Source organism: Cyprinus carpio, chromosome A3 (genome assembly GCF_018340385.1).
Source record: "Cyprinus carpio isolate SPL01 chromosome A3, ASM1834038v1, whole genome shotgun sequence".
In the NCBI taxonomy this organism is placed as follows: domain Eukaryota; kingdom Metazoa; phylum Chordata; class Actinopteri; order Cypriniformes; family Cyprinidae; genus Cyprinus; species Cyprinus carpio.
Window position 1 is genome coordinate 14,443,431 of NC_056574.1, and position 13,852 is coordinate 14,457,282.

Here is a 13,852-nt window from a genome sequence, read left to right on the forward strand (position 1 = left end):
AACTCTGCAGAACAGTTATGTTATTTGAGCAGGAAGTACATTTGACGAAGAGCTTTCACAACCATTGAAAAATTATGTTCTATAAAGTATGTTTGTGCACCCCTGATTTAGACACTAGTCTTTTCGCATGCTGTTTTTCATCAACTATAGTAGGGATACAGGCATATGTGGATGCAGTGGGGTTCCCCTGGAGCAGACTGAAGATCTCCGTGTTAACAAATAGCTCTCATTGGTATTTAATAACTCTTTGAATAATACTCAATGGACACTTTGTGGCCACAACCTACTGATGGAATGGTGTAACCATGAAAAAGGGTCACTAATTGATCAATGAACAAGTCTTTTTGGATTAAAAGGACATCAACTATTGCAAATATTAAAGAGGCATTATTGGACATTAACAATTATAAAGACAAACATCTAAAAGTGTTCTTGATTGTATACTGTTAGGAGCACATGCTGGAGAAAATTATTAGTCTTCACAGGTTTAAAAACCTCAGGCTCAAAAATAAAGAGAACATATACATAACTCTCTGTTGCAATCCAGACTCTCCTGTTCTGTCTTTGTAAAATATGTGTTCACACCTTCTAGAGGTTTTTACAGCTGCGTAAGTTTTTTCAACATCAGCTGTCCTTTTCACCTGAAGCTTATCCTTCAGGAACCCATATAAATATATTTCAGAATAACTTCAGAATGTTGTTACAGTATTTGGAGCATGAGAAATATATTATACAAATTTTTTATTAAATTTTTGAAAGCATATTGTAATGATGATAGTAGATGCTAGAGTTTCACAGGGATAGGATTATTATTTTATTTTTTTAGTATCTCACAAAGAAAAAAATTTGCACTTATTACGAAGTTTATATAAGGATCCTTAAGAAGGATCATTCTCTGCTTTGAAAACGGCAACTGTACGTACTTTTCTGTATTTTTGGAGCCCCCTGCAGTTCAGTGTGTGGAATTCACTGTCTTCCATGTATCAATAATATCCTAATTACAGTGTATATTTGTGCATTTGTTGTGGCATTTCATGCTGCATGTATGTATACTTTAATGACAAACACCACTGAAGCAGATTTAGAAACTGCAATTGTTTGAATTTTTATTAGCAGTGAGGATAAGCTTGCACAGGCACATTAAGAGAACTGCCTCTGGCTACTTTACACAATACTGACTCAGTTGAACCTGTTTAAATCTGCATTTATTTAATACATGTGTTGTGTACTATTAAGAGGTTCTCTGTATTATATTAGATATTAGATGATACTTTCACGTAGACACCAACACAGGCTTGGAGAGGATCTGCAAAGGATGCTTACTTTGCGTGTAGAAATACGGCAATAACTTTTCTGTAAAGACATGTTTAAATGTGTATATAATTTCTTGACGCGATGGGTTTGAAAAAATCACCTCCCCTTTGTCACAGTTCAGCTGAACCGAGACCCTTTGCAGTTTCTCCTCCACTTTTAGAGCAGTTGGGGGTGATGACATAGCCCTGTATTGCCCATCCCGTAAGCAGATGGTCCAGAAGCCATTCTCTGGTCTGGCAGGAATTTCCTGATCTCGCTTCACACTGTCACTGGCCAAGCCCAGAATCCAGTCCTCATTGTCACCAACCTGGATTTCCCAGCTGTGGCTTGCGGAGCTAAAGGAAGTGCAGCCCAGCACCTCTGCACTGATGTGGAAACGCTCAGGGTTACTGGGGAGACCTTGGTTTGGGGTGCTATACCGGAGACTGGTCAGGTTATCTGACAGCGTCAAGCAAGGGTGGGCTGTGTTTGGGTCCAGAATTACTGGACCTGACAAATGAAGACAGACATTGAAAACACTCTAAAATAGCTGTCAAAAATCTACAAAAGTTGTCACTGGGGTGGTATCCTTTCAAAAGGTCTTTGTACCTTATTTACTCCTAAAGGGTGCATATTAGTACCTAATGTCTACATATTAGTACCTAAAGTGTACAAGTTAGTACATAAATGGTACATATTAATACCTGAACTGCCCCAGTGACAGCTTTTGTAACTTTTTGTTTCCCTTTTTTTTTTCTTTTTTTTTTCTTTTTTAGTGTGTGGGATCAGTATAAAGTCAAATACAAAAACAGTAACTTTAGAAACTGAAGTTCTTTTCTCTCTCTCTTTTTTTTTTTTGAGCAATTTTATTGCAGTTTTATTTAATTATAGCTGTTATGACAAAATCCCAGTATACAGTACGCAGTACTGTCAGCATTAAATACATATAACTATGCAGCAAAATAAATTAACCCTACATCTCTGAGATATTAAGGTTAAAATTTAGAGATACTTACTGTAAGGTGCAACTGCCTTCATCTTCTCCCAGACCTTGTACTTTACATTCCCAAGATGCTTAGATTCATCCAACAAAGATCCAGACATGCCTTCTGGATCCTGCAATGTACTGCACGTTCTGCAAACATTTTTATTTTATTTTATTTTATTTTATTTTATTTTATTTTATTTTATTTTATTTTATTTTATTTTATTTTATTTTATTTTATTTTATTTGTTTTAATTGCTCTGGTTTTACTTCAGGAATTGCCATGTTGACATAAAAGAAAATGTTTTATAATTTAAAAGTAATAATAATAATAATAATAATTAAAATATAATCATTAAATAATCCCAGCTTTAATTAATGACAAACCATATTTATCTTTCTGTGTTTTTGTGACATTTGATGTATTTATTAATATTCTATTCTAGGCTTAATTGTATGTATTATCCCATACAATGTGAGCTGATGTTGATTCAGTCTTATAGGTAATAAACTGTTAAATTAATTTTTTAGTTCAGGAATTCATTTTAATACACTGATTATACTAGTAGCTGACATAAAAATGACACAGAAAATCTATTTTTGTACTGTATATGCTTAGGACAAATAAATAAATAAATAAATAAAACCCTAAAAACTCAACGTGGTGCAAAGATCATCCCATATGGATTTAATGTGTGACACTGACACTGCAAACCATTTTTAGGTTGCAACCCATCAGTTAAGAACCATAGATTAGAAGCAACAGCAAAACAAAAGTAATGGGAAAAAAAGTGATAGATATACTTACCTGTCAATGATAGCTTTGAAGTTCTGTAAAAGATTAACATGAATGAATAACAAGTGAATGAATGAGAACATGTTATCCCAACAGATGTCGATATTCTCACCTGCAGCAATGTTAAATCTTCAGCATTTATGGTTTGCTCCATTGTCCTGATTATGTCTGTAAGAAATGAAATCCTCTGTGCGTCGTCATCATCTCTGTTTTTCACAGCAGCAACCCTGAGCTCTTCCTCCTCCTTCAGTGCTGATAACCTGTGCTCTTCCTCCTCATAAAGAAACTGATGGAGCTTGAGAAACTCATCCTTTATTTGCCTCTCAACCCGATTGGCCTGATTCTAAGATAAAAAAAAAAAAAAAAAAAAAAAAAAAAACTGGCATTGATGAAATCTACTGACTGACCTTTTGACAAAAGCAACATATCTGATTAAATATAATATGAACCTTAATGTGCTCCAAAGTAATAGCTGAAGATTGTCTTGCTTTATTGAATACCTCCAGCTTACACTGCAGTACCTTCATGGCAGCATACATTTTATCCTGTAAATGAAATATTGTTTTTAAAAGAAAAACCAAGGATATATTCCTTAATGTATGTAAAACAGTACTTCAGGAAGGAGACTTTGCTTCGGGTATCAATTGGTGTCAGCATCAGAAGTGTCTATCACACAATTCATATTAAATTAAATTATAATAAAAGAGAAACAAGGGTTATTATAGTTAACTAATACTAAAACTAAAAACATAAAAAAAACTTTTTTTTACTTGAAATAAAATAAATTTTGACTGAAAAGGCAGCCTGAAATGAAGATGGACAAAGTTTTTGTTTCATCCAGCTGTATTGACTGGATAACATCTAAGTGAAAATATAACACTAACTAAAAAAAAAAAAAACCTGAATCACTGAGTTGGATAAAGGATCACCCCGCTTCTTATTAATGACTTGTAAAGCCATCTGACTTTCAGCTGTGGTCAGCTGTGGTCATTTTGATTCGCTCAGCAAGAAAATAGCTTTCCTAGAGCATTTCAGTCCTTGGTAGTGCAACTAAAGCAAACAATCAACTATTTGGTGGCAAGGCACTGTTAAAAGTTAAAGTTGTGGACAGGTACAAGTCAGGAAATGGATGCAAAAATAAATAAATAAAGGCTTTATCAATGCCTAGAAGTACAGTGAAGTCGTTTATTAAGAAGTGGAAAGTATTTGGTACAACACAGACATTCCCTGGATCAGGACGTCACTCCAAACTGAATGTAACTCAGAGAGGATACCAAGAGGCCTACAGCAACTCTGAAGCAGTTGCAGGAATTCATGACAAAGAGTGGTCATTGTGTGCATGTGACAACAATAACACAAATTCTCCACAAATGTGTCTCCTATGGGAGGGTTGCAAGGAAAAAAGCCACTCCTCAAGAAAGGCCACATGCAGTCACAACTAAGCTTTGCCAGAATCCACCTTGAAGATTCTGAGGCAGATGAGACTGATACATCTCATGGAAATGATACATCTGGCAGAAATCCAATACAGCTCGGCATCCAGATAACAGCATTCTTCCAGTAAAGAATGGAGGAGGTAATGTCCTGTTATGGGCTGTTTCTCTGCAGCAGAGACTGGAGCACTTGTCAGGATAGAACAAAAATGGATGGGGTAAAATACTGTCAAATTCTTGAGGAAAATCGGCTGCCCTCTGCCAGAAAGTTGTAAATGGAAAGAATGTTTAGCTTCTAATATGACAATAACCCAAAGCACACAGCAAAACTGAGCACACAGTGGTTGAAGGAGAAAAAGGTTAATGTCCTTGCATGGCCTCTTCAGAGCCCAGACTTAAACCCCACTGAAAATCTGTGAAAGACTGCAGTCCACAAACACTTCCCATCAAATTGAACTGAACTTGAGTAGTTCTGCAGAACTTCTAGAGACATATCCCAACAGACTAAAGGATGTAATTAAAGCAAAAGGTCCGTCTTCATTTCAAGCTGCAAAGCAACAAAATGTTATTATTTTAAAGGGGGTGATTCTTTACCCACTGTGTGTGTGTGTGTGTGTGTGTGTGTGTGTGTGTGTGTGTGTGTGTGTGTGTGTGTGTGTGTGTGTGTGTGTGTGTGTGTGTGTGTGTGTGTGTGTGTGTGTGTGTTTATTTTAATAAAATAAAAATAAAGCAATAATTGTTTTATTTTATTATTTTATTTATTCCCTAAGTGGATGTCTTTTGTGTATGATTTAAATAAATTTGTTTATTGTTCTTTTTTAGTGATCTATGTTGACCCACAAAGATTTTATGAACAAATATATATGTTTAACTTTGTTCCTAAAGATAAGAATAAAAATTAAGGTGAAAAAAAATTATAAAAAAATAGCTGAAATTAAAATGAAAATAAAAATAAAAACGTATCCCAAAAATATATCAAAAAATAAATAAATAAATAAAAATCTTTAATAGTATCTCAATGATACTAAAATAACACTTGAACTTAAAAATGTAATAATTAATAGCATGGTTTTTAAGGTTTGAGGACATTTACTTTTAATTTTCACCTAAATTTGAATGGTTGCACGTCTTTTTATGTTAAAAACAAAAGATTTGGCCAGTGTTTTGTCTTCCCTTTTAAATGCTAATATGTTTCTTTATAGTGCTATCCAAACTATGCATTATAAGCAATGTATTTGCATTGAGCATTGTTTTTTCAGAACAGACCTACAACCCACCAGCTGAGAAAAAACACTGCAGAAGAACTATAAACGAATGAAGCCTTAACCTTCTCTCAACATGCATTACCCTGATCCAACTGCAAGGATACTCTGAAAGATTTATGTCACATTTTTGAAAGAGCTGATCACATTTTCCCAGAATACAATAGGACGCATATGCCACAATGGGAGCTTGAAGGAGGGGAATGCAGAAGGTGTTGTTTGAAAGTCTGCCATGGTCTTTTTGGCTGAACACACTGAGATAATGTCAAAGTGAACTTGATAAACAGCATTCTTGTGTTCTGCCGCTGTAAATCAGTAACAGCAGCATTGAGCACGACACAATGTAACACAGATTGTCAAAACAATGTGGCACTGTCAAACTCTACCTTACAGTCCAGAGCCGCCTCTTCCGTGGGAGAGCAGTCGTGACCTTTGTGCATTTTTGAGGCTTGGCACACCACGCAGATAGGCTCCTGATCCACCAAACAGAAGAGTTTGAGCTTTTCCCCATGTCTCCAGCACAGGATGTTCGTTCCAGATGCACTGCCCTGGCCTCTGCCCAGCAGAAATGCTTCACACAGGTTTTTGAGGGCCCGGTTTGAAGGGGGGCTTTTCTTGGAGGCTCTTCTTCTGCAGACAGGGCAGCTACGAAAGATTGTGCTCTCCCAGAAGTGCTCCAGACAGCTCCTGCAGAAACTGTGACTGCACGGCAAAAGCACCGGATCCTGGAAGATCTCACAGCACACGGGACAGGAGAGGTCCTCTTCGGGAAGGTTTGCAGACATGTCCTCTAGCAGGTCCTGGGGTTTTAACATGAGGGATTGTAGGCTGCATTAGACTTCGCAGCTGAAGCTGTTGTTGAGTTTACAGGTGTTCTCACTCCGCTGGTTTCATGGAGCTCAGTCTGTCTTGACATGCATCACTAGAGAAGGAGGGGTCTATGCACACTGAACTAGTAAAACTAGAAGTCAAGGGGTTTTAATGATGTCGAGAGCCTTCAGCATGTTCCCGCAGTCTGATTTGAATAGTAGGTGTGGTTTCTTCCCATGCATCACATTAAATACATTTTTAATAGATAATGTGTATAAATGTACTTATGCATTGTGACATATGCACATGCAAAATCATTACTTTAATGCATAACAATCAATATAATTATTTACATTGTAATTGTGTAAATCTCAAATATCATGGTAGTTTTGGTGTTGTACTGTTTAATTTATGCTAATTAAAATTATGACAGGAATTAATCTAATGCAGTATAAAGTATTGTAATGACCGCTAAATAAAATGCCTTGAGTCTGGACTTAATTGTCATGAAAAAGGCACAGTGCCAAAAAAATTACACCCTATTGACTGATTGTAAAATATTGGAGTAAGTTTTACAGGAAAATACCGTTTCTACTTCAAAATTTCATATTTAATTCAATGTTTGTTTGTTTTTGTTTTTTGTAATTATTTGTGAAATTTACTAGAAATATCTGAGTGAAAATATTTTCAAAGTAAATCCTACACCATTTTTTTCAGTGTATTATATTAGGCATAGCCAATTTTTTTCAGATTTTTCTAGCTATATGTTTATGATATGTTGTGCATAGGCATATATGATGTTGATCTGATTTTATAGGCATAACATTTTTATTTATTTATTTACTTCATATTAATATTTGTATAGTAAATAAGCATATAAAGTATATATATTATATTTTACCTTAATGGGTGACATTAAATTATTATAAAATAATAATAATAATAATAATAATAATAAATGCTCTTAATGCAATAAATAGATAGATAGATAGATAGATAGATAGATAGATAGATAGATAGATAGATAGATAGATAGATAGATAGATAGATAGATAGATAGATAGATAGATAGATAGATAGATAGATAGATAGAACCCAACGGAAATTATATATTCAAAAATATTCCAAATGGAACCTACAAGCTTTCTCTAATGGTTTCATGGTGATCTCCATACGGACTTCTTTTGATTGATTTTAAGCACATAGATCATATGTCTGTTTAAATGTCAGTCTAAAGCACAGCTGTATTTGTACTGAAATGCAAGACATAATACTTAAAGAATCAAAATAGGATTGATGGACCAGGACCAGATATAATGATTTGGTAACACTTTACAATAAGGTTCAGTTAGTTAGTATTATTATGTATTAACTAACATGAATATACAACGAGCAGTGCATTTATTACAGTATTTATTAATCTTTGTTGGTGTCTGTCAATGAAAATACAGTCGTTCATTGCTAGTTCATGTTAATTTATAGTGCATTAGCTAATGTTAACAAGCACAACTTTTGATTTTAATAATGCTATAGTAAATGTTGAAATTAACATTAACTAAGATTAATAAATGCTGTAAAAGTGTTGTTCATTCTTAATTCATGTTATAATGTTAATGTAACTAATGTTAACTAATGAACCTTACTGTAAAGTGTTACCAATAATTTAGTATGAGCCGCACTGGTCAAGCACCAATCTATCTCTATTGCGTTATAGTCCTGCTCCAGTCCAGTGTAGCCACCTACAAAAAACAATGGTAGTACCATAGTAGTTTATTACTGTAATGAAAAGCCATTTTCTATTCCCTTTGCAATATTTTTCAGACATGTCTTTATAGTCAGTGGTCCTTGGAGAGTCGCCTATCATCTCCGTCCAAATCACAGGCAGCATCCTATCCGGTGTCTCCACGAGCTCAAGGTCCTCCTTCTCTCCTCCAGTCTTGGTTACCATGGCGATGACGTCATCTTGCACCACAAGTTCAGCCCAGGAACGGAGTTCAGAGGCGGGCGTTAATCTCCGAGCGACAGAAAAAGCAGCTCGTTCCGTTTCGTGCGGCAGAAGACAACCCTAGATTCCTGCATCCCCGCCATTGTCCTTCCCGCAGCACCATGCGCGAGATTGTGCACCTGCAAGCTGGCCAGTGCGGCAACCAGATCGGAGCCAAGGTAAAATACACCAATAATGTTGCTTTTTGAGAACGGATGGCTCAGATCTGAACTTGCACGCGATGCCCTCAAAGGCGACTAATCCACACTTCAAAGAATCTTCTAGAAATGCTCGGTTCGATTCATTCTGCAGCTTCTGTCAACTGCATGCACGATTTAAACGCGCATTTGTCCGATTTAGAGTTAAAGACAGCCGGTGCATTGTGCGCAGAGGAAACGTCTCATCCATTGTACGATGGAGAATGAATGAATTAAACGTTCCTTTGTTTTTCCCTCCTTTTCTAATTGTGATAATCATGCAATTATGGCACATTTATTACAGTTAGACTTTATGTATACCTTCAGGGTCATTCATTTTTGATAGGCTAATGAGACTGAATTGTTGGAATTGGTTCCTCCTATCTACGGGAATGACCTACTTTACGTTTAATTAGCATACGGGAATAAAATATTCTACTTTGGTATTTAATATTTAGCAAATATATAAAAATGCATTACATATGTATTAATATATTTACTTATGCATCCGAGTCTAGACTATATTTCGTATATATCGCCGAAAGAAAATAACATCACATTCCTCGGATTCATTGAAATCTGTAAAATGCACAGTCCGCAAGATTCCAAATATATGTAGGAGAAACGTTCTTTAAAACAAGTATATGAAAATATTAATTGTGAATAATCTATATAATAGAATTATTTTCGTTGCATTTCTTTATTTACTCAGCATCATTTATTCTTTAGTATTTTTTTTTTGATCAAACAAATTTTAAATATGCATATTTGATGCTCATTTCATTCATTATTTCTTTTTTATTTCTAACGAGATAAATATTATTCTTCGTTTTTTCTGTCTCCGTCTGTCCCTCCCTCTCCCTCTCTCTGGCCTCGGCCCTGTTTTCTCTCCTCCTCCTCCTCCTCTTCCTCTTCCTCCTCCTCCTCGTCCTCTCTCTCAGTTCTGGGAGGTTATCAGCGATGAGCACGGCATTGATCCAACCGGAACATATCATGGAGACAGCGACCTGCAGCTAGACAGGATCAGCGTTTACTACAATGAGGCCACAGGTAGTTTTTTAAATATCATAAAGGTTGCAGAAGCAAGAATTGTCAGCATCTTTATGCAATATTTAAATAAATACAATATTTGATGACACTCATGACAGCAAAAATATTTAGTGGGATCCAAAGGTGACATTAAAATACTGGAGCAGTGTTTTTATCGCTAACAAACAAACAAATAAATAATAATATTAATATATCAAATAAAATAATTAAGAAAAACTAATAAATAAAATAAAAATGAGAAATTCTGCCTTGGCAACTAATGAAGCTATTAATGAAAGTTAAGGAAAACTGTCACATTGTTAACTCCTTTGCACTTAAGAAATGACAAAACCCAAGCTGATACTCTTTGAATCATTTTCAAATCATGTTGGATAACATGATCATTAGGTTTGGCACACACTTCATACAGCTTGAGTGCTGCTATCATTACAGCGAAAGGAGGACACAAACTTCAAGTTGTATGCTGATTTGTATAAAATACTGATTTTTATTGTTTTTAGTTATGCAAAATGTAAGCCAACATTGTGGTCTCAGACTTTCAAACCTCACCTCATGTGCACAGAAATTTGCATGCACAATGTAACAAATGTCTGGTTAGTATGACCTGCTGTATCCATCTTTTTGTTTAGGTGGGAAGTATGTTCCCCGTGCCATCTTGGTGGATCTGGAGCCTGGCACAATGGATTCAGTTCGTTCTGGACCCTTTGGACAGATATTTAGGCCTGACAACTTTGTGTTTGGTAAGCTAATCATTCATCAAATGTTTTTTCCATTATCTTTGTTATTTCCATCATGTGGTGCTACAGCATCATTTTACATGCTTAGTAGGTATGAATCCACACTGACAGCAATTAAATGGTCTCTTCTGTTGGATGCAAGAAGGAGTTAAAATTTGACATGGTGGATGCCTGCAAATTGCTGTCAGAAGACTGATGGTGATGGTGCACTCTTATGAATGGGAGAAAGTTCAACACACAGTATGGCACAATAAGTCCCACCTTCTAAATAAAAGAGCCAATCACTAATTGCTAAGGTCATCACCAGCTGCTGTTAGAGGCTCTGGTTGCACCTTGGCTTTACCAACCTGAAAACCTTTTTTAATGCTATTTCAGCACAAGAAACAACATTTATGGGACAGTATGTGCCAGATTTTGTTGCTTGTTTGAATTATGTTTGGCCAGATTTCTGGATCTGCCCATTCAAGTAGATAGAGCTTGGTCTTGGATGCCTGAAACAGCTGCCTGAAGGTGTTGAAAATGTGGCTTTTTTCTTGAAAGACACTTTCAACGCTAAATTTTAATGATTGCAGGTCAGAGTGGTGCTGGAAACAACTGGGCCAAAGGTCACTACACAGAAGGAGCAGAGCTGGTGGACTCAGTACTGGATGTTGTTCGCAAGGAAGCAGAAAGCTGCGACTGTCTGCAAGGCTTCCAGCTCACCCACTCTCTTGGTGGAGGCACTGGCTCCGGCATGGGCACCCTCCTCATCAGCAAGATCCGTGAAGAGTATCCCGACCGCATCATGAACACTTTCAGCGTGGTGCCTTCGCCCAAGGTGTCCGACACCGTGGTGGAGCCCTACAACGCCACACTATCCGTCCACCAGCTGGTAGAGAACACTGACGAGACCTACTGCATCGACAATGAAGCTCTCTATGACATCTGCTTCCGCACCCTCAAGCTCACCACACCAACTTACGGCGACCTCAACCATCTCGTCTCTGCCACCATGAGCGGCGTCACCACCTGCCTCCGCTTCCCCGGCCAGCTCAACGCTGACCTTCGCAAACTGGCAGTCAACATGGTGCCCTTCCCACGTCTGCACTTCTTCATGCCCGGCTTTGCTCCACTCACCAGCCGAGGCAGCCAGCAGTACCGCTCGCTCTCCGTGCCCGAGCTCACGCAGCAGATGTTCGACGCCAAGAACATGATGGCCGCCTGCGACCCCCGTCACGGCCGCTACCTGACCGTGGCCGCCGTCTTCCGTGGACGCATGTCCATGAAGGAGGTGGATGAGCAGATGCTGAACGTCCAGAACAAGAACAGCAGCTACTTCGTCGAGTGGATCCCCAACAACGTCAAGACCGCCGTATGCGACATCCCACCCCGCGGGCTCAAAATGGCAGCCACTTTCATCGGCAACAGCACGGCTATCCAGGAGCTCTTCAAGCGCATTTCCGAGCAGTTCACCGCTATGTTCAGGCGCAAGGCTTTCCTTCACTGGTACACCGGCGAGGGCATGGACGAGATGGAGTTCACAGAGGCTGAGAGCAACATGAACGACCTGGTGTCCGAGTACCAGCAGTACCAGGACGCCACCGCCGAAGAGGGCGAGTTCGAAGAGGAGGGTGAGGAGGAGGTTGCCTAAATTGCAACCATCTGCCGAAATAATATTCCTTCCACTCCATCCCCCACATTTCATCCTTCTCACCACAAACCAGTGCTCTCCAGAACAATGAATGCGTTTTCACATTCAGTATCCAACAATGACAGTCATCACCCCCTCCAGTGACATTTTGAGGAATTGTGAACTTTTGGTTTGGTTTTGTGTTTCTGAATGTTATGAATGCACGCCATCAAATCTCCCTTCACATTCAAGTGAAACGCAAGTGATTTTAACTGTGAAGCCTGTAACGATGTAACTGTTGTCAGTGTCATTCTGAATAAAGGCTACTACTACAGCTGAATTGCTTTGTTGTTTTTTTTCTAATTTTACAGAGGGTTTCATGAATTAGCCCATAAATTACTCACCCTCAAGTCCTCCTAGGTGTATATGACTTTCTTCTTTCAGACGAATCCAGTCGGAGTTATATTAAAAATTTTCTTTGATCTTTCAAGCTGTTTAATGCCACTCAGCGGGTGTTGCAGTGCTTCAGTCCAAAAGAAGAAGAAAAATATCCATATTCAAAACGTAGTAATCACTTTAATGTAGCATGCACCATCAGTTGTACACTGAAGCAGCTACGGGAGGATGACGTATGAGGTCAGCGCTGCACATGCGCTGGTGAGTGTCGTGAAAATCAACGTTTGTTAACAGGAGCAAAGGAAGCAAAGTTTCCTTACATTTACTCTTGGCTTATATCGAAATCCTCTGACATTATTCTCTACAAATCCTCATTTTGTATTTTTTAATTAGTGACCGTTGTTTTGTTTTGATCTCTCCCCTGCGCTTCCGCATTCGTCAGTTCTGAGCAGCGCATGCTCAGCGCTGACCTCATACGTCATCCGCCCGAAGCTGCTTTCGTTTACAACAGTGAACGCAAGCTACATTAAAGTGATTGTTAAGTTTTAAATATGGTTATTTTTCCTACAAAAAATGCATCGATTCACTACAGGAGGAATTTGTTCTCCCCCCGGAGCCGTGTGAGACACTTTTTATTAAGGATGGATGCCTTTTATTTCACTTCTTTTGGACTGAAGCACTGCAACACCCGCTGAGTGGCATTAAACAGCTTGAAAGATCAAAGGCAGTTTTTAAATAATTCCCACTGGATTCATCTGAAAGAAGAAAGTTATATACACCTAGGATGACTTGAGGGTGAGTAATTTATGAGCTAATTTTCATTTTTGGGTGAACTAACGCTTTAACATTAGTGATTCTTAACCAGGTGGACACAGGATGGCTTAATTATTTATTTTAAAACAACTGCTTGAAAGACAAACTAAACCACTAGAGAGCAGTGTTCCTGAAAACAACGTGCTGAACATGCTTTTCTTAGATCTAGTCCTCACAATAAGCTCTTGCAATGTTCTTGGCAAGAAATCTGAGACACAGCCTTAAACGATTCTGACTAATTACTGTACTATGCTTCTTAAGAAAGATACTCCTCCATGCACACCCAGATATTATTGTTGTGTCAGCTCTCATGGGACATATATGTAATGTCATAAAATTAACCACCTTATTTTTCCAATGTAGAGGTAAGCTATTTTCTGTAAATGGGCAAGAATTCTGATTCATTAGCTGTTAGGCAAATAACTAGAAGAATAACAGTAAACAGTAAATCAGATTTTAAAAACGAGCGGCCCATTCATAAATTTGT

The 13,852-nt window shown here is 37.8% G+C and overlaps 2 protein-coding genes across 3 annotated transcripts; one reads left to right on the forward strand and one right to left on the reverse strand.

The window, feature by feature from the left end:
- Positions 1 to 1,188: 1,188 nt before the first annotated feature.
- On the reverse strand, positions 1,189 to 7,244 carry LOC109052194 (nuclear factor 7, brain-like). 2 transcript variants are annotated; one of them, XM_042719798.1, is made up of 6 exons: positions 6,156 to 7,242; positions 3,524 to 3,619; positions 3,187 to 3,417; positions 3,087 to 3,109; positions 2,310 to 2,428; positions 1,189 to 1,803 (listed from the first exon to the last, which is right to left on the reverse strand). In XM_042719798.1, the coding sequence occupies exons 1-6, from the start codon at positions 6,582 to 6,584 to the stop codon at positions 1,274 to 1,276; spliced, it is 1,428 nt and encodes a 475-aa protein (XP_042575732.1). In that variant the 5' UTR covers positions 6,585 to 7,242; the 3' UTR covers positions 1,189 to 1,273. The 2 variants fall into 2 exon arrangements, with proteins under 2 accessions (XP_042575732.1, XP_042575738.1); XM_042719804.1 differs by lacking the exon at positions 3,524 to 3,619 and having other exon boundaries at positions 6,156 to 7,244.
- A 1,301-nt stretch (positions 7,245 to 8,545) lies between these two features.
- Positions 8,546 to 12,490, forward strand: tubb4bl (tubulin, beta 4B class IVb-like). Its single transcript, XM_042719814.1, has 4 exons — positions 8,546 to 8,742; positions 9,702 to 9,810; positions 10,440 to 10,550; positions 11,120 to 12,490. Exons 1-4 carry the CDS (start codon positions 8,686 to 8,688, stop codon positions 12,175 to 12,177), a joined length of 1,335 nt encoding a protein of 444 aa, XP_042575748.1. The 5' UTR covers positions 8,546 to 8,685; the 3' UTR covers positions 12,178 to 12,490.
- The last annotated feature ends 1,362 nt before the right edge of the window (positions 12,491 to 13,852 follow it).

Bases quoted from the DNA above. Each gene is read 5' to 3' on its own strand.
- tubb4bl (XM_042719814.1), top strand. From the start codon at position 8,686: ATGCGCGAGATTGTGCACCTGCAAGCTGGCCAGTGCGGCAACCAGATC. The intron at 8,743-9,701 runs GTAAAATACACC...CCTCTCTCTCAG, and splicing joins GCAACCAGATCGGAGCCAAG to TTCTGGGAGGTTATCAGCGA. The intron at 10,551-11,119 runs GTAAGCTAATCA...TAATGATTGCAG, and splicing joins GCCTGACAACTTTGTGTTTG to GTCAGAGTGGTGCTGGAAAC.
- LOC109052194 (XM_042719798.1), bottom strand. From the start codon at position 6,584: ATGTTAAAACCCCAGGACCTGCTAGAGGACATGTCTGCAAACCTTCCC. The intron at 3,620-6,155 runs GTAGAGTTTGAC...TTTCATTTACAG, and splicing joins AGGCGGCTCTGGACTGTAAG to GATAAAATGTATGCTGCCAT. The intron at 3,418-3,523 runs GTTCATATTATA...TTTTTATCTTAG, and splicing joins TTACTTTGGAGCACATTAAG to AATCAGGCCAATCGGGTTGA.